The 25526-nt window shown below is 35.5% G+C and overlaps 1 protein-coding gene across 1 annotated transcript in view; it reads right to left on the minus strand.

Annotated features, from left to right (window-relative positions):
- LOC121374216 (protein WWC2-like) overlaps positions 1–25526 on the minus strand; it is a 94441-nt gene that overhangs the window by 59935 nt on the left and 8980 nt on the right. The window contains exons 2-4 of the mRNA XM_041501212.1: positions 17362–17471; positions 7425–7519; positions 6805–6913 (exon numbers count right to left, since the gene is read on the minus strand). Coding sequence (XP_041357146.1) covers positions 6805–6913; positions 7425–7519; positions 17362–17471 — 314 coding nt within the window. The remainder of the gene's footprint in view (positions 1–6804; positions 6914–7424; positions 7520–17361; positions 17472–25526) is intronic.

Consider the following 25526-nt stretch of genomic DNA (forward strand, 5'->3'; position numbering starts at 1 on the left):
TCATAATAATTACATAATTATATTTTTTCATAATAATTACTGAGAAACCAAATTCAGTTTGTGCTTCTGACAAATATGACGACTAGAAACACATTCAATAAACAAACACTGATATTTTAAGCAAGAAAATATACTGAGTCTATAATTTTAGTCATTAATAATTTTAATAGTGGGAAACATCTTTCAATGGCAGCAAACTCAGGACAGTCTCTTTAATTCATATTTTGGGATAATGGGAAAAAAACGAGGAATATTTGTCTTAACGACACCCTGAGTACCAATACATTTTAAACAATGGCTACTTGGTGTCTAACATACGGTTACTGCAACACTTGGTCTACAGTGTGAAACTTTCAAAGTTTGTTGTGTTTAACACCACCACTAGAGCATACTGATTAATTAATCATCGGATATTGGATGTCAAACATTTGGGAACTATTCTTGCATGTAGTTTTCACAGGAAACATGTTCCATGGCACTGCCCCATAAGAAACAAATCGTCTCTCACTACCTGACTCATTAATATGTGTAATAAATGTGGTGGTGTAGAAGACACACATCTAAATATACACACACTGTCTATCTACATTTTACAGATCACATCAAGCTGACTGCTGGGTTCCATTGTAGGCCAGGTCAAAGTGGGCCGCTCTATAGTGGAGTGGAATGTGTAGTTATGTAGGCTACTTGAATGATGTAAACAGAGCTGTAGGCACAACAATGTAAGCTAGTCAAGTACAAAGAATAAAGTTTATATCAGACTTTAATACATTTCAAATGTAGATTGGATAGGTCAAGCAATCAACACTAGTCTGTGTAAAAGGCTTTGAGGTTTTTTTTCTATAATTTGATTATTAGGCAGTTCCTCCAGCCATTTCGTTACTGTTTGTAGGTTTTACATATATATATATATATATATATATATATATATATATATATATATATATATATATATATATATATATGTATATGTATATGTATGTGTGTATGTATGTATGTATATGTATATGTATGTGTGTGTATATATATATATATATATATATAGAGAGAGAGAGAGAGAGAGAGAGAGAGAGAGAGAGAGAGAGAGAGAGAGAGAGAGAGAGAGAGAGAGAGAGAGAGAGAGAGAGAGAGAGAGAGAGAGAGAGAGAGGTTATTACCAGTGTTTTTTGGTATCGTCAATATCATATATTAGGAATAAAAATTGTATTTTAATGCAAGCCTCTGGCGAGCATAATACATTATTTTTATTCCTAATATATGATACCGACGATACCGAAATACACAAGGGTAATAATCTCTTTATCATATAAGCTCAAGCTTAATACGTGTTTTTGTAAACTGTACATGCAACTTTAATTCCAGTAACTGATGTAAGAATATGTGGCGTGGTGAATTTTTGAATGGAAATGACGTCAAACTCGAATGACGTCATTTTGGATGTCCTTACATCAAAATAAAGTTATGCCTAACGTTTTTTGTTTTCTGAACGCTGGACAGTTTTCAGTGTCAAATTGACATTGAAATGTTTTTATTTGATGACTATGAATGCATATGTCAATCATGGAGTGTCACCCAAGTACGTTTGCTTAAATGTCAATAAATCTAGTGCCTAGACCTCGACTAATTTACATCTAATTTGTAAAGTTATCAAATTCTTAAAGTATGTGATCTGAAAAATATCACATACTTTGACTGCACTGAAAATGTAAGATATGATATATATATATATATATATATATATATATATATAGATATATATATATATATATATATATATATATATATATATATATATCTATATCAAACATTGTGGGATGTACTGTCCCATATGAGAAGAGAATTTTTTTTGTTAATGATTCCTGTTCCAAACCAGACACTGGCCATGCCAGAAACGGGGCTTGAGATGGGCATTCCTGAACTTTAATTTGATATAGACACGTTAATAGAGCTTACAGACAGATTTAATGTATTGAACACATTATTATTTACGGTTATATGGATAAAGACCAGACAAATAATGAGCGAAGAAACTTGCTGTCACCACTCCATAGGCTACTCTCTTTTTTTTTATAAAAACAGCAAGGGATCTTTTAAATGCACCATTTCACAGAAGAATAGTACATTCTACGGTCTTTGTTACACCAGTTGTGGAGCACTGGCTGGAAAGAGAAATAGCCAATGGGCCCACCGACAACTGATCCTACAACTGATCCTACACGTGTACACTAGATTGATCGTGCATCAGGATAGTGCTTTACCATTGGGCTACATCACATAATTATTTTAACTTTTATGCCTAGTGGGTCTGCCACTTCTTATCTATCCACACTTAACTGTTGTTTTTCAATTATGTTACATGCACTAAAATAAAAAGTTCTGAGTACAGAATTACTGACTTTATTACAACTATTGCTACAAGTACATGTATATTGTACTCCTGGACCCCATTCCACGAAGCCATATTAGCCCTAAGATCACAGCTAACATATGCACTTAAGGTGATCTTAGCCCTAAGATTACCTTAAGCGCATAGCTACCCTATGCACTTAAGCTGAACTTAGGGCTAAGATCGCTTCGTGGAATGGGGCCCAGGTCAGTAGATAAGGCTTTATTTGTTTTTTCATGAAATAGCATTTCTGGCATTTTATAGTGATTTTATCTTCCTAAATATTAATTTGATAAAGTAATAACTGCTGTTACTTTCAGTCATGTTATTATTCCACCCTGGGTCAAGCCACTGGTCAAACCAAACACAGGGGCTGGGGTGGACATGCCTAAACCTTGAAGGATGTGGGCGTGTCAAAACCGTTTGGATTTGCAATCATATGCTGTTTGTTTACACAACTTTATTTTGTGTTTCTGTCAGTATCAATAACAAATGACCAGTGCTATTGCACAAACAATGTAACAGTTTAGAGTAATACATTAATAATAATTAACATGTAGATGAACATACATTTGTTAGATAAAGAAACTTACAAGTTGGAATACAGTTAACCTGAGGGTTAATAACTCTAATTATGGCCACGAACAGTTGTTTTATTCGGTCTTGCTACCAGCCACTACCTAAACACCTGTCTAACTTTACCACTGATGAATACTAAATATTGTTTTGTTTACTTTTTTGTTTAACAATACCACTAGAGCACACTGATTTATTAATCATCGGCTATAGGATGTGGAGCATTTGTTAATTCTGACATGGTCTTAGAGAGGAAACCATCTACATTTTTTCATTAGAAGCTAGATATCTTTTATATGTACCATCTCACAGACAAGACAGCACATACCACAGCCTCTGATATATACTAACCATAGTGCACTGGCGGGAACGAGAAATAACCCAATGGGCCCCATTGACTTTCAGTATTGATATACATAAAAGACAAAGCTGGAAAAATATAGTATTCCTGTAGATGTGTATCATTGGTCCAGCTGTGTACGGGTGCATTTTCCTGGTTACGGCCCAACCATAAGAGTGTACAAGCAAACAAAAAAACAAAAATAAATAAAATCTTTCGCCTGCGCTCTCTTTGAAGACTTAAACTGCAATTAGTGAAAGGTGTACTGTAAAGCCTGGAGCAGTATTTCAGTAATGAAGGCAATAAAGCCAGAACACACGTGTGAAAATGCTTTCAAGTATTATCACAGAATCAGCCCTAGTTAGTGACTGGGCCATTGTCACGTCCTGGCCGGCAAATGATGCCGAGGCAATTAAACCAGCATTTCATAGTGTCACAGTCACAATAGTACAAGTTAAATAGTGGGAGACGCAGTGTAAAAAACCCAGATCAAACACATAGCTCATACAACACACAAGGCCACCAGCTATTGCAGTACTATTTCTGAAAGAGCAAGTCATAGGATCTTAGATATTTCCATGACCTTGGCCCTCAGGTCACACATACAACTGTGGCCCTTTAACTTCAGTGCCTTTTCACCATTTGTTTTAATGTTTATGTTCATTTAGATATTTTGTGAATTTATTTATTCTTTTTTCTTTCTTTCTTTTTTAGGTTTATGTAGGTAAATACATAAAATATACAACAAATTTAAGGTCCCCCTTGAGGTAAATACAGGTAATTTATATTGGGTGTTACATACATTTTTCTTATACGAAAGGGGATGATTTTCCATGACAATGGAAAGTTAGTTTGTGTTGTTTAACAACACCACTAGAGCACATTGATTTAATAAATAAAATTTCCTTTAGTAGCCATGACAATGAAAATGGTAATTCCAAATAATTGTTATTAAGATTACAATTTAACACTAATCACAAACTTAGAAATATGGTATAAAAACCAAATTTGTCAAAATCTAAAATGGAAAATCATGCTCTCTATTAGTAATACTTCCCTGGGGGTACGTATGTAAAAGAGTTTCAACATTAGAAATAAGCACATACATTACATGCCATGCATATTTTATACTCAGAGACTTCTATAATACTTTATCTACCAAATATAACTTCTATAATACTTTATCTACCAAATATAACTTCTATAATACTTTATCTACCAAATATAACTTCTATAATACTTTATCTAACAAATATAATTAGCACCAGCAGATATATCTATAAATATTACTTTCAACTTATAACATTAAAAACTAAACTTAAAAAATACACTTTAAATTGGTATGTCTGTACATTTAATTTCCTTTCCACAAGAATAAAAAAATAAAAAATTATTAAAGTCTTCCTTTTATCAAGAACTACATCCTGTTTACACTGCCTACGAAACAGCAGTTCCTTGAGGAAAACGATAAAAGTTGTTATTAATTGGCAAGCTAAAGAAATGTCACAATGAAATTTAGGCTTCGTTCTTGCACGAGGCATCAGACCATTAAAAAACTACGGTTTCCGGTGCCTCTGTTGCAGCACAGCTTCACGCTGGCTACAATTTATAATACCTAATATGCAAGCCTAAGCACAGCAGGTATGCCACAAATAAAGTAATAGCGTAACTCTATATGACAAATAAGTAGAGATAGGCTAACTGTCAGAATAACTTGAAAGATAAAACCTACTGCCACAAATGAACAGATGAGGTTGGAAATCTGATCATTGATATTACGTCTCGTCCTATTTCTTCCTGTTTATATTTTTATTTATTTATTTTTGTCTTTCCTTCTGATACTGTGTCACTCAAAAGAGTGCATAAAGTTCAGGAATTGACCATGTCGACATAGTAAAGAATGTGTAATGGGTGTGGAAGGTACTCCATGGGTGACACAAATTGAAAACAGGAATTCTGCAGAATTAAATGTCTCGCCTATCATAAACATTTTTGATGCACTGTGATGAATATCCATAGATAGGTGAAACTATAAACCAAGTTTCACTGACTTTGGACTATAGTCCGTGAGAAACTGATCTAAACACTAAACTTTATTGTTAAACTTTAATGCAAAATTCGACACCGTATAGTAATGTTTGTCTAACAAGGTATAGTGGATGTTTGTTCAAGATGGTATATAGCAAATGTATGTTTAACAATTTATAGTGTATGTCTGTTTAACAAGGTATAATAGATGTTTGTCTAACAAGGTATAGTGGATGTTTGGCCAAGATGGTATAAGCAGATGTCTGTTTAACGAGGTATAGAAGGAAGGAAGGAAATGTTTTATTTAACGACGTACTCAACACATTTTATATGGCGTCACTTCATGAGCTATTCTTTTCAATAAGCAGCAAGGGATTTTTTATATGCACAATCCTAGACAGGGTAGCACATACCACGGCCTTTGATAGACCAGTCGTGGTGCACTGGCTGGAACGAGAAATAGCCCAATGGGCCCACCGACGGGGATCAATTGCAAACCAACCGCACATTGAGTGAGCGCTGTACCACTGGGCTACGTCCCGCCCCAAACAAGGTATATTAGATGTCTGTCTAACAAGGTATATTAGATATCTGCCTAACAAGGTATAGTAGATGTCTGTCTAACAAGGTATAGTAGATGTCTGTCTACCACGGTATAGATGTCTGTCTAACAAGGTATAGTAGATGTCTGTCTAACAAGGTATAGTAGATGTCTGTGTAACAAGGTATAATAGATGTCTGTGTAACAAGGTATAGTAGATGTCTGTGTAACAAGGTATAGTAGATGTCTGTCTAACAAGGTATAGATGTATGTCTAACAAGGTATAGTAGATGTCTGTGTAACAAGGTATAGTAGATGTCTGTCTAACAAAGTATAGTAGATGTCTGTCTAACAAAGTATATTAGATGTCTGTCTAACAAGGTGCAGTAGATGTCTGTCTAACAAGGTATATTAGATGTCTGTCTAACAAGGTGTAGTAGATGTCTGTCGAACAAGGTATAGTAGATGTCTGTCGAACAAGGTATAGTAGATGTCTGTGTAACAAGGTATAGTAGATGTCTGTGTAACAAGGTATAGTAGATGTCTGTGTAACAAGGTATAGTAGATGTCTGTCTAACAAGGTATAGTAGATGTCTGTGTAACAAGGTATAGTAGATGTCTGTCTAACAAGGTATAGTAGATGTCTGTCTAACAAAGTATAGTAGATGTCTGTCTAACAAGGTATAGTAGATGTCTGTCTAACAAGGTATATTAGATGTCTGTCTAACAAGGTATATTAGATGTCTGTCTAAGAAGGTATAGTAGATGTCTATCTAAGAAGGTATAGTAGATGTTCGTCTAAGAAGGTATAGTAGATGTTCGTCTAAGAAGATATAGTAGATGTTTGTCCAAGAAAGTATAGTAGATGTTTGTCTAAGAAGGTATAGTAGATGTTTGTCGAAGAAGGTATAGTATATTTATAAATGTACTTACAGCTAGTTCTGGAGGACTTCCAACCCGAAAGTGTTTCCGTCAAGTGGTGGTACTCATCCTGCGCCAGTCGAAGCCGCTGTTCTTTCACAGCATAGATCTCCTTTTTGGCCTACAAATTTTATAAATCAAATGTTTTATATACATCTCAACTGAAAGGTTAAAGTTTTACTCCATACAATGAAAGTAAAACCTTACAGTAAAAAGCATTATTTTAAATAATTCAAAATATGGAAAATTCAACACATGGTCACTCTTGTACCATAAGAAACAAACTACCTTAATTAATGCCAACTATTTCTAACAAACAAACTGAGATAAAATTTGCTTACATAATTTGTATCAATAATACTCAACAAAACTAAATTGTTTTTAAAGAATACACTTGTAACGAAAAACACACTTTTTGTGTAGGACATGCACATGCATTAGCTTGAACTTGACCAATACTCAAAATACATAATTTGCTGAAAAAATTATGACATTTATAAAATATATGGTTAAAAAACAAAACTGTATGCACTGGGACCAAATATCTTAACGCAGTCAAATTTGCTGACAACAAAACAGTGGTCTGGTTTTTAAGAACTTTAACGACATGAAACGAGGAAAAGACAACTGACCGCCAGATCCTCCTGTGCCGTGATGAGGTAATCCTTGAGCATCTGTTCTTGTTCCTTCCGCCATTGCTGTCTTGGATCCTCAAGCTGGTTCACCTCTGAAACATGACAAACACATACATGTTTTACAAAACCTATAACTATATAAGTACTGCATTCATAAACTATATTAAATACTAGGAAATCAAGCCTCCAAGTTGTCATGGTGACAGTTTTTACTATAATCAAAATCAAGGGAGATCAAGATCACTCTCCTGAAATGGTGCTAGGAGAGCAATCTCATGAAGTTTCAATTAAAAAAAAAATTAAAATGTTTATGACAAGAAGCTCAATTTACAGCTCTCCTAAACATTCCAGGTGAGTGTGGTGGAGTGAAAGAAAGAAAGAAATGTTTTATTTAACGACGCACTCAAACATTTTATTTACGGTTATATGGCATCAAACATATGGTAAAGGACCACACAGATAATGAGTGAGGAAACCTTCTGTCGCCACTTCATGGGCTACTCTTTTCGATTAGCAGCAAGGGATCTTTTATATGCACCATCCCACAGACAGGGTAGTATATACCACAGCCTTTGAGGAAAGAGTTCCGTATTTTTCCCACTATTGGGGTATTGAATTAGCCATATGAACTGGGTATTGCATTAAACACTACAAACGACGTAGTGCTAGGCCTGGATTTGAACTCCAGACCATCGGGACTGTAGCCGAGCAGTGGATCAACAAGTGAAAGTGCATTTTAATACTTATAAATCTCATAGTGTGTATTTTGACGGAATAAACCGAACGTCTAAGGAATAAAACGAAGATTTAGTCCCATGATGCCTCATTCTGTCTTCTGTGCTATATTTCTTCCAAAAGCACCATCAAAAGCACCCTTGTGGAGGAAATTTTACACAGAATAGTCGAAATGTCTAATTTTTCAAAGGCAAAACATAGCGATACTGGATTACGAAATATACTACTCAAAAGAATTTAAGGGTCAGACGATATTTTCGACATTATTTTCTGAATGTCAATTATATTAGCTAGACCATAATGTTACGCATGGTATTGTTCCATTTTGACGAAAGTGGGTCTAAGCAACCCATAAATGAATTAAAATCCACTGTCATTGACACTGTCGACTAGTTCTAATGGCGAAAACATGCTTACATTTGCAGGTAAATTAGGGCGAAAGCGAAAGGTCTGCTAAGTGCCCATAACTTGCTTTTTCACAAAGCGCTTCATTTGCACGCTTTGCATGTGTATTCCATGTTCCCAATGCTGAATTTTCGTATAATTGGAGCTTACGTTCGTGTACGGTGCACACTCCAAATTCGACAATGGTACGACGTCAACTGACTATCGAAGATCAAGGAAGGGCTATTGCTTGGCTTCAGGATGGCAATACGCAAAGAAATGTTGCTCTGAGACTTGGTGTCAGTCAGAGTGTTGTTGGCCGAGTGTGGCAACGGTACCAAGGAACGAATTCTGTTCGAAATTGTCCATGTTCGGGAAGATCCCGAAGCACTACAAATAGAGAGGACCGCTACATCACCAATATGGCTCTACGTCAATGCACAACCACTGCACGCCGATTACGTGACAATCTGCGGACTGCGACTGGAACTCGAGTGTCTGATCAAACCATACGCAATCGTCTGAGAGCCAATAATCTACGCTGCCGTCGCCAGGCTGTTCGACCACTACTCCTACCACGTCACAGAACGGCCAGACGTCACTGGTGCACACTTCATCTGCGGTGGCAACGTGTTCAGTGGGGTCGAGTGATGTTCACTGATGAGTCCAGGTTTAGTCTCCAGTTCAACGACGGTCGGGTTCGTGTCTACAGACGTCCTGGGGAGCGCTTCGCTGACGTTAACGTTAGACAACATCACCAGTTCGGTGGTGGCAGCGTCATGGTGTGGGGCGGCATCTCTATCCACTACAGGACCCCCCTCTATGTGGTGGATGGCAATCTGAATGAAATCCGCTATCTGAATGAGATTATCCGGCCGTTGGTTCTCCTAGGCCTTCAGCAGATTGGCGGCGGGGCAGTTCTGCAGGATGACAATGCCAGATCCCACCGCGCCAGGGTGGTAACGGACTTTCTCAGACAACAAGGTATCGCCAGGATGGATTGGCCAGCATATTCGCCTGAATTGGCCCCAATAGAGCACGCCTGGGACGAATTAGGCAGGAGAGTTCGGGATAACCATGCCCCTCCGGCCAACCTTCATGATCTGGGTCAACTTCTTATGGCAGAGTGGCAGGCCATTCCCCAAGAGTTCTTCAGACGTCTGATCAACAGCATGAGGCAACGATGTGTCGAGTGTATTTGCGCCAGGGGTGGATTCACACACTATTAAACGAATGTTCTAATGTGTAAAATCCATGTTTGACAACCTTCAACTTTGACAGCATGTCATGTGACTTTCTTGTATACAGTGACGTTTATTTGTGTTTTTTTGTAAATATGGAACAATAAATTAAATTTTTGGTGTAGTTTACATCATCAATCTAATACACTCTGAAACTTATTTGGTTATAAATTTTTGACCCTTAAATTCTTTTGAGTAGTATATAAACATTATATTGGTTTTATAGAACCAATTGTTTTAAAAGATATTGTATATAACTATCGCTAACCCTAACCCTAACCTTAAACTAATTCTAACAAATATTTCTTTAAAATCGTTAATGGGAAAATATGGAACTCATGCCATCGTTTTTCTGTGTGGAGGGGAAAACAGGGATTAAACATGCCTTAATGAGTTTATTATTTGCTGTCCAGTGAATAATTTAATTACTTATGTGCAATGATATGTTGTTACTTCTTGAATTGTTTATTTTCCTGTTATGATTTATTGGTGCTAAATTATTTTTGCATGGCATGGAAGACGTTAATATTGCGATGACGATTACCGTGTGTGTTATAATTAAAGGGGAAAAAATACAATGAAAAAGAAAAGCACAAGTCTATTTGTTGACAGTATTATTGAAACCAATAAAATGTACAACTGGACAAAAGATGACTTCGGCTTATACACGAGGCCGATGATTTTGTACTTGATATTTAGGGTCAAACCAAGAGGTCGGCTTATACAAGGAGTCGGCTAATACACAGCAATATACGGTATGCTTCTGGATAATCAACTTCACAGACAGTTTTTGCTTTTCATCATACTTTTGACAGTATTCCAGATATATCACTAATTCTTCATTTTGAAGAGTAATAATTAATATAAATCATAAATTTTATCCACAGTACAGGCATTGAAATAAGTCGAGAACGGTCGTTCAGGTTACTGGGAGGTTACCACATGTTAGAAAAGTCGAGAACGGTGTTTCGTTTCCGAACGTAAACCAGGCAATGCATTCAGGACTTCTGCGTTTCATTATCTCGTCAGGAATTGCATCGATATTCACGCGCAAGTCACTCCGCGTTTAAGCAGCATCCACTAGATGAATTTATGTCCGCGTTTTGTTTTCTCATACAAAATTGCACCGATGTTCGTGCACACTTGTGCAATTGCAAAGCAATTTTGGCAATCCGCGTTTAAGCAGCGCCCAGTAGATAAATTTACTTCCGGATTTCGTTTCTCGTACCGATGTTCGCGCGCACCGTTACAATTTCAGAACGACCGCGTAGTAGTAACAGGAATTCAATTCTAACTTTCATATAGTTGTGGAAACCTATAGGTTACCAGACTATATTTTGTGGTAACCTGTAAATGGGTTACCAGACACAATGCTTATTTCGATGCCTGCAGTAGACTGATAACTTCACATGCTGTTAAAAAAAAGTTGCACTACAAGTCTAATTAGGAGTCTTTAATTCTAGAACTGCTTCGTATTTTCTATCATTTGCTTACAGCTTAAAATTTGAGAAGCTAAGTTTGCTTCCCACTTTGAGCCTTGATAAATAAAAACATGATGTTCTGCTCATCAAACTCTTTAGAATTAGTTTAATATTTGGGGTTTTAGTGAATTATACACACCATTTTGCCAGTGTAAAATTTCTATAAAATGATGAGGGTTTTTGATACATTCACAACAAACAATAAATGTTTTTAATGGTTTTCACTTTCACAAGACTCGACCCTCGCAGTAGCCCCGGTTGTTTAGGCTACCAACTTGTTGCCTGGGCTATCAGATGTCTAAACCCAGTAGTCCACCAGTCTACTAGACTTTCTTTGCACATCCACAATCAACAAGATGCTTAAACACGTAAAAAAACAATATGTTTGAATAAAAATAAAGTATTTAGTTTTTTAATTTATTTATGGGGCTACCAATTTTCACTGGTCAGGTCATAGGGTTTTACGTGTACATTCAGAACAAGCTGTTGTAGTGCACGCCCAATTTTCACTGAGGGCTACCAGATTTTATAACCTGGTAGACCAGTGGGCTACCACTGAAAAAAGTTAAGATCACGGCCTGCTTTCAGTTGACTAACATGAAAATTATCCAACGCAGTCAAAATGCAACTAACCAAGGCCATTCTATGAGTTCTGGTTATAACAGAGAAACAATCCAGGGGTCTTTCTTGAAATAAATTTTTAACAGAAAGTATCTTTGTTACTTCCAACAAAGTGGGATTCTAATTTAGCCTCCAGATAAAGCTTCCCAACCTTTTATTCATATAAATATATATGCAATTTTAAAAATGTGGCACTACATTACCTAAACCTTGCTTGGTGGCATGGAGAGGTTACTGGAAGAAGCCTATTGGCGTGGATTGAGCATGTTCTGTACAGAGGACCGAGTCCACTCTCAAGCAGAGTAAATGATGTCACAGCAATAGCAAGTAAAGGGTTAAGAGTGGGTTCCAATGCTAAGCAAACCATATGCCTTAAGTCTTTAGTTTCTGGCTCACTCCTTTGTTTGGCGTAGATTAACTCTTGTGTATGCTGGACCAACACACCATTGCCATAAGGCCCAATGCCAGAACATATTGACTATAAAACAACAACATGACTCCTGCGTGACCATTCTCCACACATTAACAACTTGATCAACGCACTGCAGTGCGTCATTTCAGGTCCAAGACATTCTCATCAGTAGCATTAGTACATGAACATTTTAAAACATTTGAAAGCTAAATTTTGGTTGGACTGTCATGCAGATCTGTTTCCAGCAAGAATATTATTTTTCATGGTAAAATGTACAATAACACACTTGAAGGCTAACTTTATTGAAAGTAATAATTATGCACATGGTTTTATTTAGTATGAATTTTTTTTCACTAACAGTAGTAATGCAAGAAACATTTTAAAACTAACTGTATTGAAATGATTATCCTTATCTTTTTTTTAATTTGAAATTAATCTCACATTAAGCCAAATAGAATGTTATTGTAACAATTTAAGGATGGAATATTAATTAAAATTAATTAAAAATCCAATTATTTTAAAGCATTCTGTTTTGAACAGTGCTTGGTTTTGTCAGAAGGATGTGATATTATTTGTGACCAACCTAAAAGATATTACTAAATTACAACATGATGGACCAGACACAAACCATATTGTGGCAATATGCGGAACCAGACAACAACGAAAGGAGAGAAAAGTTTATTTAACAATACTTCCACATACACATTTGTGGAATGAAAGAAAAAGAAAGAAATGTTTTATTTAACGACGCACTCAACACATTTTATTTACGGTTATATGGCGTCAGACAAATGGTTAAGGACCACACAGATTTTTAGAGGAAACCCACTGTCGCCACTACATTGGCTACTCTTCCGATTAACAGCAAGGGATCTTTTATTTGCGCTTCCCACAGGCAGGATAGCACAAACCATGGCCTTTGTTGAACCAGTTATGGATCACTGGTCGGTGTAAGTGGTTTACACCTACCCACTGAGCCTTGCGGAGCACTCACTCAGGGTTTGGAGTCGGTATCTAGATTAAAAATCCCATGCCTCGACTGGGATCCGAACCCAGTACCTAGAGGGGATGATTTTCCTCGATCACGGAAAAATGGACGGTCTCGCGGAATTTAGTAACTGAAACGGAATTTGCAATTTAAAAAAAATAACCTTCAAAAGTTGTATTTCTGGTTCAAGCACCATAATAAATATTTTTAGTAGTTTTAAGATTCAATATTGATAATATACGCATAGTGTTTTGGTATGCGAACTTTTATGGAGTGTACTGTATGCCTAAATATTTTCAGAACCGTTAATTCTCGGAAGTTACACTTAATTGCCGTAAGCTTGCAACAAAGCATGTGACTGTTTACCCGTGTCACTTTACAGAGTGAAATAACTTGAAATATAAAAATAAACATTTACTAATACAATTTTAGAATGTTGATTATATAATAAGATTTCTAGTACGTTCAATTTCGATATTTTTCATTAATACTTATTACGATTCAAAAGCATAGCCAATTTACACAACGCTTTCGCCAGAAAACGTAATTTCGTAAAACTTCGGGCATATTCGTTAATTTGTACGGAAACATTTCACATTTATAGTCCGTCCCACGGGGAACGCCTTTTTTCATGCTACGGAATTTACTACGTTATTTATTTCTGAACCGATTGTTTTCTAAATTGCACACAAAAATAGCATTTTACTTTTCTTCTCCTGCGGTTCATGAGGTCCTGCGGTGAGGCATTGTGTACATTTCCCCCCTCTCCCTGAGGGGGTTGCAAAATATATATCTTGGGAATTGGGCCCAGCTATTATTTGTGCTACAGGCCCCGCGGATCCTTAAACCGGCTCTGAATATATAATTCTAGGCAAATATATATTTTTTTAAAGTTATAAAATAATGTCGAAACTTTAAACGATCGACAGAACAGTGTTTAGTTTCGGTTACACTACCACTGGCCTATATCCAGATTGACCCGACCTCGTTTGAATATGTAATTTGTGCACACAGAGAAACATACATGTGTAATCGAGTGAGTACTAAAATAGTAATTCTTACGTGTGCCCCCTCCCCCCTTTCTTTTTGGTTCACGCTTTGTAATCATACTGAAACTAATAAAATGTTATCATGTATTTATTTATTTATACATATTTTTTGGCATCTAATGCAAGATTATGAACAATACATTACGAAAGTTCTTGTTCATATTTTCGTGAAAATAGCGGGGTTTGTCAACGGTGTGTTTTGTTTATAAAACACACTTACCCATAATCCATCAAATGAAATGAAACTGAAAGCCACACAATCAACAGTTATTTATTGTTTGAATTTAAGGAAGAATGGATCTTTTTATTATTATTAAATACAAAAAATAATTAACCGTAATTAAGTTCGTGGCTTTGTTTTAACCGCGGCTTATTTACGGATGAAGGTGGGAACCAAGTGGTGCGGTTTATACACCTTTATTTTTTTAAAGTTTGTTTCAAAAATTATTTTTACAGAGCTGGAACAATATAACAAATGTATATAGTTTATAACAATAAAACATGACACTAATTGAACACAAAAACAGAAAAAAACGGAATTTGCAAAAATCTGAAACGGAATGTGGCAAAATCTGAAACGGAAAATCATCCCCTCTAAGTACCCACCAGCCTGTAGACTGATGGCCTGCCACGACGCCACCGAAGCCGGTTGTGGAATGAAAACCTGTTGCTGCCAAATTGACTACTCCTAGTCCTACCTAATATCAACATGGCATCTACTGATATGTGCCTGTTGCGCGGTCAGTCTAGGATCGATCCCCGACGGTGGGCCCATTCTATTATAAGCTGTGGCTGTGTTAAATATAATCTACAATACTTCAGAAGAATTTAACAGCCCTCTACATTGTGATCGACTTGGTGACAATTTTTTTTCATTTGGCAAGTAAAACATTTCATACTATCTATATGAAAAATAGAAGTAGGCACCATCTGGCTCCTAGACGCAGAAGTTAATGCAGAGGGCTGTTTAAATGTCGTACACATAAATGTACATGTAGATATATGAACCTTAAATAAAAACTGAAATTTCATCAACACAAAATCTAGAGGTACATTTATACATAAACAAAAAAAACAAAAAAACAAAAAACCCAGAAAAAAAAAGAGAGAAAAAGCCCCAGTTGTATCTAAGCATTTTAAAATACAGTAAACATCTTATAATGCTTTTTTATAACTGTGCAATCCAATGATGAGCATACATTCACATATGTACCTGTATATGTATATTTTATATAGAATGTTTACAGCTCAAATTAAATTTGAACTTTCTACTGAACAGACAGTGACATACCATTTCCCCAATTATTCCTATTATCTTGTCCTTATATATTGCATAACCTATAACTCAAATGATTAGCAAGCTCCACGCTTTCAAATTACTGATCATTAAATTCTGCATATGCAAAAATTCTGCTGACTTTGCAAAACTGGTTGCTTGGAAGAGGAAACAGTAAATCAAGAATTGTGTGTAATTTGTAAACTTTAAATGATTTCCCTTTGAAGTTTTAATAAACGCAAAGCTCTAATGCAAGGTGACAGGTGTGTAGGTGAAAAAATCATTGAAATCACATAATGAATGTCAAGAAGTTAAAAAGGATTTAATTTTGAACCTGTTAATCTCGCAATTAATGATTTATTTAAATAAATAAATAAATATAGATCACTGAATTTCAAATTCTGTGTCCCTTATTACTAATATTAGCTACAAGTTCATTATCCAGTGTTCGAGATTAACGGTATCCCGATATCCCGGGGATACCAGAATTTAATTTTGGATACCAGACTTCAAGAACCCAGTATCCCACTGGGATGCCATATAATACTAAATTCTCAGGTGGGATACCAGATTTTGAAATGTTAGTATCCATTTGGGATACTGGCCAAGAAATTTAATCTCGAACACTGCATTATCCATTAGCATGTAACATAATCCACTATTATCATTATTACCAAAAAAACTATTTCTGATGAGTTTTGATGATCACAGGACATGATACCAAAAAAGCGATTCCAATAAAATCATAAATCCTAAAACCCAATATATAATTATGATCAAAATTGTATTCAAGGGTTCGATCAGAAATATTTAAAAATGGTATGGAGGTTGACTGTACCCTAACCACCAAAAACAAGCAAAGCTATGGCATGCTTTATGTCAAAGACAGAAAGCTTTGACCATGTTGTGTCCGATGGGCAAACTTATTGATAAATGAATCAAGACTGAAGACTACATTTCACTGTCACGTGTCACGGAGTTTTTTAAAAGCATAACAGAACATCTTAACCAGTGCCTAGTGTTTGAATACTGCTCTCCTAAAATTACATCGCTCTTGTTTCAAATTCACGGTAATCTAATGATGTGGGTGAATGATGAGGTGAGCAGTGTTTCGTCCACTGAAAGTCATTTTGCCCGAGTACATACAAGCAAGAGCACCTGCCTGGCCTCAAAACACAAGGACTACATTTTAATAGTTTAGGGTACATGGACCACTTTCACAAAATATTGTAGGCCTAGTAAAACTTTGCTTAAAACTTCTAAAAGAAAGAAGAAAAATGTTTAAAATAAACATCAGGTAAAATGGATATGGCACCATACCCAAATTTGTTTGCAGATTTTTTTACTCTTATCATTACTGTATGATTTTCTTAAGCCCAAACCTAAATTTAACCCATTTTCTGGGAAAGCCCCCCCCCCCCCCCCCCCAATACCCGTTGATTGGTTGCATTCACTTCCATAACGCCATACCCAAATATTTCTTTCTGACAAACACTGAACATGAATAATTTTATTTCATTCTTATTGATCCATCTGATAAAACAGAAGTCAGAGATGTGTAAATGACACATATAAAACCCAATGTTTTGTTCCTATTCATATACCTACCTTTGACACTCAATAGCTCATGTGAATTGTTGTGCTGGGGTGTCATTAACACATTCATTCATGATATTTCATGATATTTTGTGAAAGAGGCTTCAGATTTTTACCCACTGAACCCTGTTGTGAAAATCCTGACACTTACGGTTGATGTGGTTGATGTAGTACACACCGACATTAGGGTCGTAGGCTTCCTCCCACCCAACAGGCAACTCATCTCCTACACAGTCGGCAAATGTCCGAGGCTTCGTGTAACTGAAATAAAATCACTTTCGTTAACAGGTATTGCAGCAAGTTGAGAATAATTATTAAGCATGTCCATTAATATGTGGCTGCCACTGATTCTTCATGGCCTGTTTAATAAATGTTTACCAGGTATATATTTACAAATTCTTCCCAAGCACCTCATATGAAATGAAAGTATAGTCAAATGCCAGTTGATCTACTAAAGGCACTCCCATGGATTATACGACTTGAAATATACACTGTTTAATTTCTTCAGTTAATGCTTGTAACATATGCTCTTTAAACCTGTACGCAATTTATTTTTATTTGAACAAAGGTTTTTTTTTTGGTGGTTTATTATTTGTTTTATAAACTATTTTTAAAATTATGAATTAAGGCTTCATTCTGGGATATGGCAGCTATGACGCTGATTGGATGAAGCACTTATCAGAAGATATTAAATGTATTGTTTGGAAATGTTTGTTGGGCCATTATGTAGATCAACTGCCATGTAACCATATCTTTAATACAAAAAATGGGACCATTTCAAAATACAAAAATCATAAAATTAAAAACATGATTAGGTGTTAAATACATGGCACTATCAAAGATGACCAGCTGTGTAATGTGGAATTGAAGAAGTTTGTTTTGTTTAATGACACCACTAGAGCACATTGATTTACAAATCATCGGTTATTGGATATCATACATATGGTAATTTTGACAGCCATAGAGAGGAAACCCGTTACATTTTTTCATTAGTAGCAAGGGATCTTTTATATGCACCATCCCACAAAAAGGATAGCACACACCACAGCCTTCGATAGACCAGTCGTGGTGCACTGGCTGAAACGAGAAATAGCCCAATGGGCCCACCGACGGGGATTGATCCTGGACTGACCATGCATCAGGCAAGCACTTTTAACACTGGGCTACGCCCCGTAATGTGGAATTGAGAAAGGTGCTCTACCTCCATTCACAACTTTACCCGGCTATAAACAGCTTATCAGACTGGGAATTCACTTTATAACTTGATCAAATGACAAAGTGCAATAGGTCTACAGAGCCGTACACAGCAAGTTTATCTCAATATGCAGAAATATCTTCAAGTCTAGGTGGAAGTAGTCCAGACATCATGTGTTCATGTGCAATGGCAGAGATCTGCAGAATGATTTCTGCATGTACAGAGGCACTGGTGACACATGCAGTGCGAAACAATGGAATATTAACAAATGTGATAAAATCTTCTCTTTTTTCTCTTTCAACATACAACTGATTAAATACAAACATTTTACTATTTTAAAAGCCAATTTCTTTTATTAGATTTTTTTTTATTTTTAAACTGCTTATTGAAACTGACAATTTCAAAAATGTTATTGCTTAAAATTAAACATATACTTATAAATATAATATGTACTTTACATGTGTCGATAGGACTTTTTCCTTCAGAATTGATCTGACATGACTAAATAAACAAAAACCTAAGATACAGATTTTTCAGCTTTTTGGCAAATTCAATCAAATTAAAACCTCATTTAACTGGCATTTTTTGCATTTACCTTAGTTTGACATCCAACAGCAGTTTAGTTTTTGTGCTTAATGGTTAACTTACTATGAATTATATTTGGAAAGTGACACATTAACTACAATGTAGGTACATGTACATGTATAATTTTCATCCATGTTTCAGAACAATTAAGTACATAAATACATGAACAGTGTTCTATGCTTGGCTTTATATCTTACTCTTCTTTGGCTAGTGGATAAAAATATTTTACTCGCCAAGCTTAAAATGTTACTAGCCACACTACTCTTTTTGTATCATTTATGCATGTGCTGTAACCATCTAAACATTATACATGACTTATGCTGCTGGATTAAATAAATAGTTTGAAACAATATAATTGTTCAGCTTTCACTCAGTCATGAATTTGAAATGAGGACCATTTGAGAATTTATTGCATGAGGGAGGTGGGAGGGACTGTATTTATAATTTTATGCCTCATATGACTGCTATTTTGTGCCTCACATGACCGCTATTTTATGCCTCATATGACTGCTATTTTTTTCCCTACGTATCCTACCATATAGCACATTGTGTCAGTATTATCGTCATGCTGAAGCCACGGAAACTGAAAGTCTAGTTTAATTAAATATTCTACGGTTTTTGGCTGGCTCTGTTTTGGTTTCAGCTGCAGATTTCTCAGATTGGCCTTCATTTAACTTTTCAGTACTTGTTTCACCCGTCTCGTCTTCTTGATTAGCGTTTGAAATTTTAGATTTTCGTTTTCCTAAAGAATTGTAATATTTTAACATTTTGCCGCTTTGAAAATTTTTGCCATGCTGGCCGGAAACAACGTATACATCTACACAGCAAGAAAAACAAATACACCGCTAACTGGGGCTGCATTCGATTTGAACGAGTGTAGTAATATGCGTAATGGGTTAACAGATCAAACACATCACTTGTGTCCGTTCAATAATTACATAGTGGAAACTTTGGAAGGTTTTTTATTACCTTGCTCCACATAACATTTTGTAATATTAAGACCACCATCCTTTCTAAAATTACGTAACACCCTTGTCACCCCTCCACTTTTCACTGCCACAGTTATGCATTTTAACGAACATTATTCGGTTTGCATTTTTTTTTTCTTTTGAATTTATTTTAAATAAATAATTGATTAAAAAAATCATCAAATAAAAATATGACCATGTATGGCTACCGATATTTAGTTTATGCTTTTATAAAAATCATATTGTCTTAAAGATGTTGCCGGCAAGTAAATCTTGACAAACAACCACTCCCCCATAACGTTTGTAACGCATCACATGGTGCATCAAAGAGCATTGCGTAATTGTTGAAATGCTCATTTATAATGCATTGTTTAATAATCAGTCTCCATTTTGCACATTTGATTACAATGTGTATAGTTTGAACAGTGAGTGAGCAACCCTTACTTGATTTTGTACTCGTGTTCTTCAATCAAATGCAACCACCACTAATGTACCATAGTGAATCGTTATGTATAGTACAATACATCGCTCAATTTTACAGTCGTCCAGTCGTCTGTGACGACCTAATATTCAGTCGGGCAACTTACTTCTATGATACTAGTTGCCCGTCGGATGACTGACTTTTTTTTAAACACCAAAAGGCGAGTTGTGTCGCAAAATAATATGCAGTTTCCTTGCCCACAATCGCTTTTAAACTATCGTGTAGAAGGGATGATTTTCTGTAATCACGAAAAACACGGACGGAATCGCGGAATTTAGTAACTGAAACGGAATTCGCGATTTAAAAAAAACAAAAACTTTAGAAGTTGTATTTCTGGTTCAAGCACCATTATAAATCTTTTTGGTAGTTTTAAGATTCAATATTAATAATATACGCATATAGTGTTTTTGTATGCCAACTTTCGTATGCCTAAACACTTCCAGAACCGTTCATTCTCGGAAGTTACGCTGTAAGCTTGTAACAAAGCATGTTGACTGTTTACCCATGTCACTTTACACAGTAAAATTTAATTTGAAATATAAAAATAAACATGAACTAATACAATTTTAGAATGTTGATTATATAACAAGATTTCTAGTATGTTCAATTTCAATATTTTTTAATAATACTTATTACGATTCGTAAGCATAAGACCTTCATTTAAAAGTTATAAAACAATGTCGAAACTGTAAACGATCGACAGAACAGTGCTTAGTATCGGTTCACTACCGCTGGCCTATATCCAGCTTGACCCGACCACGTCTGAATATGTAATTTGTGCTAGTTAGGTTACATAGAAACATACATGTGTAATCGAGTGGGTACTAGTCATTCTTACTTGTGCACTTTTATTTTTTGGTTCACGTTTTGTAATAATACTGGACCAAATAAAATGTTATCGTGTATTTATTTATTTATATATTTTTTGGCAACTAATGTAAGATTACAAACAATGCATTACCAAGTTCTTGTTAATATTTTCATGAAAATAGCGGGGTTTATCAAATGTGTGTTTTGTTTATGAATCTTAACCATAATCCATTAAATGAAATGAAACTGAAAGCCACACAATCAACAATTATGTATTGTTTGAATTTAAGGGAGAATGGATCTCTTTATTATTATTATTAATACAAACAATAATTAACAGTAATTAAGTTTGTAACTTTGTTTTAACTGCGGCTTATGTACGGACGAAGGTCGAAACTTTGTCTAAAACCAAGCGGTGCTGTTTATACAGCAATGCGTGTAATAGGCCAAAAAATATGGTGCATCACGTTTTTAGTCTTTATTAGTGGCAAGTAAACATTACTTAACTGCTTCTTTTTTTAAGTTTGTGTCAACAAAAATGTTTACAGGTATTTAAAAAATAGCAATAGCCAACAAGCTCAGAGCTGGAACAATAAAACACAAATGGATATAGTTTATAATAATAAAACATGACACTAATTAACACACAAAAAGGAAAACCCCCAAAACAAACACGGAATTTGCAAAAATCTGAAACGGAATGTGGCAAAATCTGAAACGAAAAATCATCCCCTCTACTAAAGCATCAGTCAAAATCACGTGGGTTTGTTTGCCACTCGGAACTCCTCGGCCGATTTTGTGAGACATCAGGAAACATCGTAATCAGCTGAAGTATTCCGAATAGTAAACATTCCAGTGCATTCGATTAGAAAATAGCTCATGTGTCGCCAAATCACAACAATCTTAAGCAATTAGGCCCTATGAGTACATGTGTATAACTACAAATATTTAAAAACATTATTAAAAAGTAATGTATTTTATTGTCAGAACTCCAGTTTCAAAACACGGATGAAATCAGGGCAACCAAATTTTTGGAGGGGCAACCTCAATGTAAACCCATACTTGCCCTCCGGGCAAGCAACCAAAATCCTTAAAATTCAGAACTTCTTTAGTCCTATTACATACATGATCCAAAAATCCATATCAATTAAAATATTCCAAATGGTTGTGTGCATTAAAATAATATACCAATCGAAATATCTGGATTGTTTTCGCGATGAGTTCCGAACGGTACCAAAAATTAATATGGAATTCACAGTGATCAATCGGGCAACTTCGTAAATAACGAAGTGTTCCGACTGCACAATGATGTCAACAAATTGCATTGGTTTTCGCTGTTATATTAGGACTCTGAACGCACATGGCAAATAATTTAATACTTAGACGTTAAAGTTTTTGGAGTCATTTGCCAGATGGTGATGATAATAAATTCAATCAGTCGCCACGCCAACATTTTGGTCGCATTGGCGACCATTTTGGTTGCAACGTAGAACACTCAGGAACCTGTTTATATCAATAGGTTGCTCATTTTAACAGGTGTAGGTGCATTTACACATCCCAAATTCTGCATCAGAAGATTAAAAAAGACATCAGCTATTGGGTAAAGAAGTTTAAAATTATGAAATGGAATCCCAAAATATCTAGGTTACACCATTTTTTATCATTAAAAAAGTATCCTCAAATTGAATATCCAATGATGCATGTCAAACTTTTAAACATTTTTGTCACATCATGCCCATAGGACTACATGGGGTATTAAAACTGACACCACTATACTTTTACAATCATTTTAATCCATTGTTTGTTTACCAGTTGTTGAGGTTTATTTGGGGGTCGGATATTTTTTCAGAGAAGTGAAAATCTTGTCTAAAAAGATTATTTCATTAAATCAATCCATCGATGTGTTTTACTAGAGAGTAGTGTCACAGCAAACGATGCATTAAATTTAAGGTTGACCTAGTATTTCACTCCAAGAGATATCTGAAAATGTGTAATTGCACTGCACATATGTCTATGCTGTGTTAAGAACATACATGTACCGAGTACATAAACATGCATGTACTAAAGTATACATGTAGTTATATAGTTACTCAAACAGGGCCTCTCAAGACAACAACAACAGAGGTGTTATCTCTACACCGAGATAAGATCATCTACTTGCATTCCGGACACATTTCTGCACCAACACAACAGGCAGAGTTCTACTAATAGCATACGCCATTACCCCCAAAAAGAAAGCAATATTTTCAATTAAGAAGCAAACTTTTCCAAGAAAAGTATGAAACAATGTACTTAATGATAGAAGCTTTGTTTTGTTTAACGACACTACTAGAGCCCACTGATTTATTAATCATCGGCTATTGGATGTCAAACATTTGGTAATTCTGATATGAAGTTTTAGAGGAAATCCTAAAAAAAAAAATCATTAACAGCAAGGTATCTTTTATGCATGTACTTTCCCACAAACAGGACAGTACATACCACAGCCTTTGATAAATGAGTCGTGAAGCACTGGTCCGAGGTCGGGATGGAAAAAACCAAATCAGAGATTCATGGGAAACATCTTTTCAGTTCCATGCCTTGCGATCATGACCAGTAACCCATCAGAAACTATTTTTAGGTTCCATTCAATAGTCGTATACTCGATATAATAATGATGGGAAACAAAATTTTGTTTGCGTGATTTTACCGACATGGTACTGGAAATGACCGGTTCCATGAAATCCATAGGCCTGAATAGCCCAATGATGAAGATTGAACCGAAACTGACCGCGCATCAGGAAAACACTTTACCATGTACTGGACTACCAACCCCCCTTCAAAGTAGAGTGCTTCATTGAGATGCAATGGGTTACACAGTCAATTGTCCTCAATTGACTCTCCCCTCCACCCACCCCACTGTCTAAAACTATTGCTCCACAACTGGCACATCAAAGGTCTTTATTTTGATCACACCATCAGCATAGGCAATAAAAACATGCTAAAAACAACCCAGCCAGTTTATGCCTATACCAGTTGATATTATTGTTTGTGCAATGTGGACATCAGCAGGCTATTTGGCTTTCATGTATGTACACATATATGTACATATATTAGCTATTACCCGGTACATTATAACACATTCTGATGCAGTTATTCTGTCCGAGAGTCAATGACCACAACAGTTATTCTGTTGTGGGTGAAGGGCAGGGGAATAATTGCTTAAATATGCATGGCAGTTAAATAACTTTCAATTCACCTGGTGGAAAATACTGGTGTCGTGGTTGGCAATTAGGTTCTAAACGTTTGTGATATAAAAATCAGCAGACATCTATTTACAAACAACAAGACAGTGTTCATAAAACATGTCCATTGTAGATGTGGAAATATAAATACAGAAAATGTACAGGTATGCATTGTACAGAAGGCTCATACCTGTAGTCAATACAATTCTCTGCATTGTAACAGGTTTTTCAAATCAGATCAGTTTATTTATAAATACACGAAATGTATAAATGAGTGGTGCCACATATTGTGGTCTATTAATTAATAAATATGCTGAAAATATGACAATGACAGAAATCTTAATTTGTACACGAAAGTCACCACAATAATTATATATCAAAAACTTCAATGATGTTCATTCGAAATGAAAATTACCCAAGACACGTCAGCTGAAAATATCTTCAGATTTCATACACTGTTATTAACCAAATATCATGACTTAAATTATAACATTTTTCATGACCGTTTGTAGCATTTTCCAGGACTGTTCTGACACAAACTGATCAGCATAATCTTATAATATAATAATGTTCTGATGAAAATTAACATTTATTTGTTATAATTTACTGTTATTTTAAATGAAAAAAACATTTACAGGTATTTTATTATTAGTAACCAATTTTAGTTTTCCGTAACTTTTCATTCATGACCTAACTCCAAAATACATGATTTTCCCAGCTTCAAAAATAAAATTGGCAAATGCCAGGACTTTCTTAGATTTACATGACCCTTAATGGATTTGTTTTAATTTAATCTACATGTCTGCATCAACCACATCATTGACTATATTATTTTATGTTTACAGAAAAAAACCGCTAAAATGTTCCATTAGTAGCTAGGAATATTATGTGCACCATCCCAGACAGGATCGCCCATACCACAGCCTTTGATCATGGTGCACTTATTGGAACAGGAAATAGTCCACTGACAGGGATTGATCCTAGACCAACCACGCATCACGTATGCACTTTACTACTGGGCTACGTCCCAACCCTTTTCACTTTGTAAAGCAA

Source organism: Gigantopelta aegis, chromosome 6 (assembly GCF_016097555.1).
Source record: "Gigantopelta aegis isolate Gae_Host chromosome 6, Gae_host_genome, whole genome shotgun sequence".
Classification (NCBI taxonomy): Eukaryota; Metazoa; Mollusca; class Gastropoda; order Neomphalida; family Peltospiridae; genus Gigantopelta; species Gigantopelta aegis.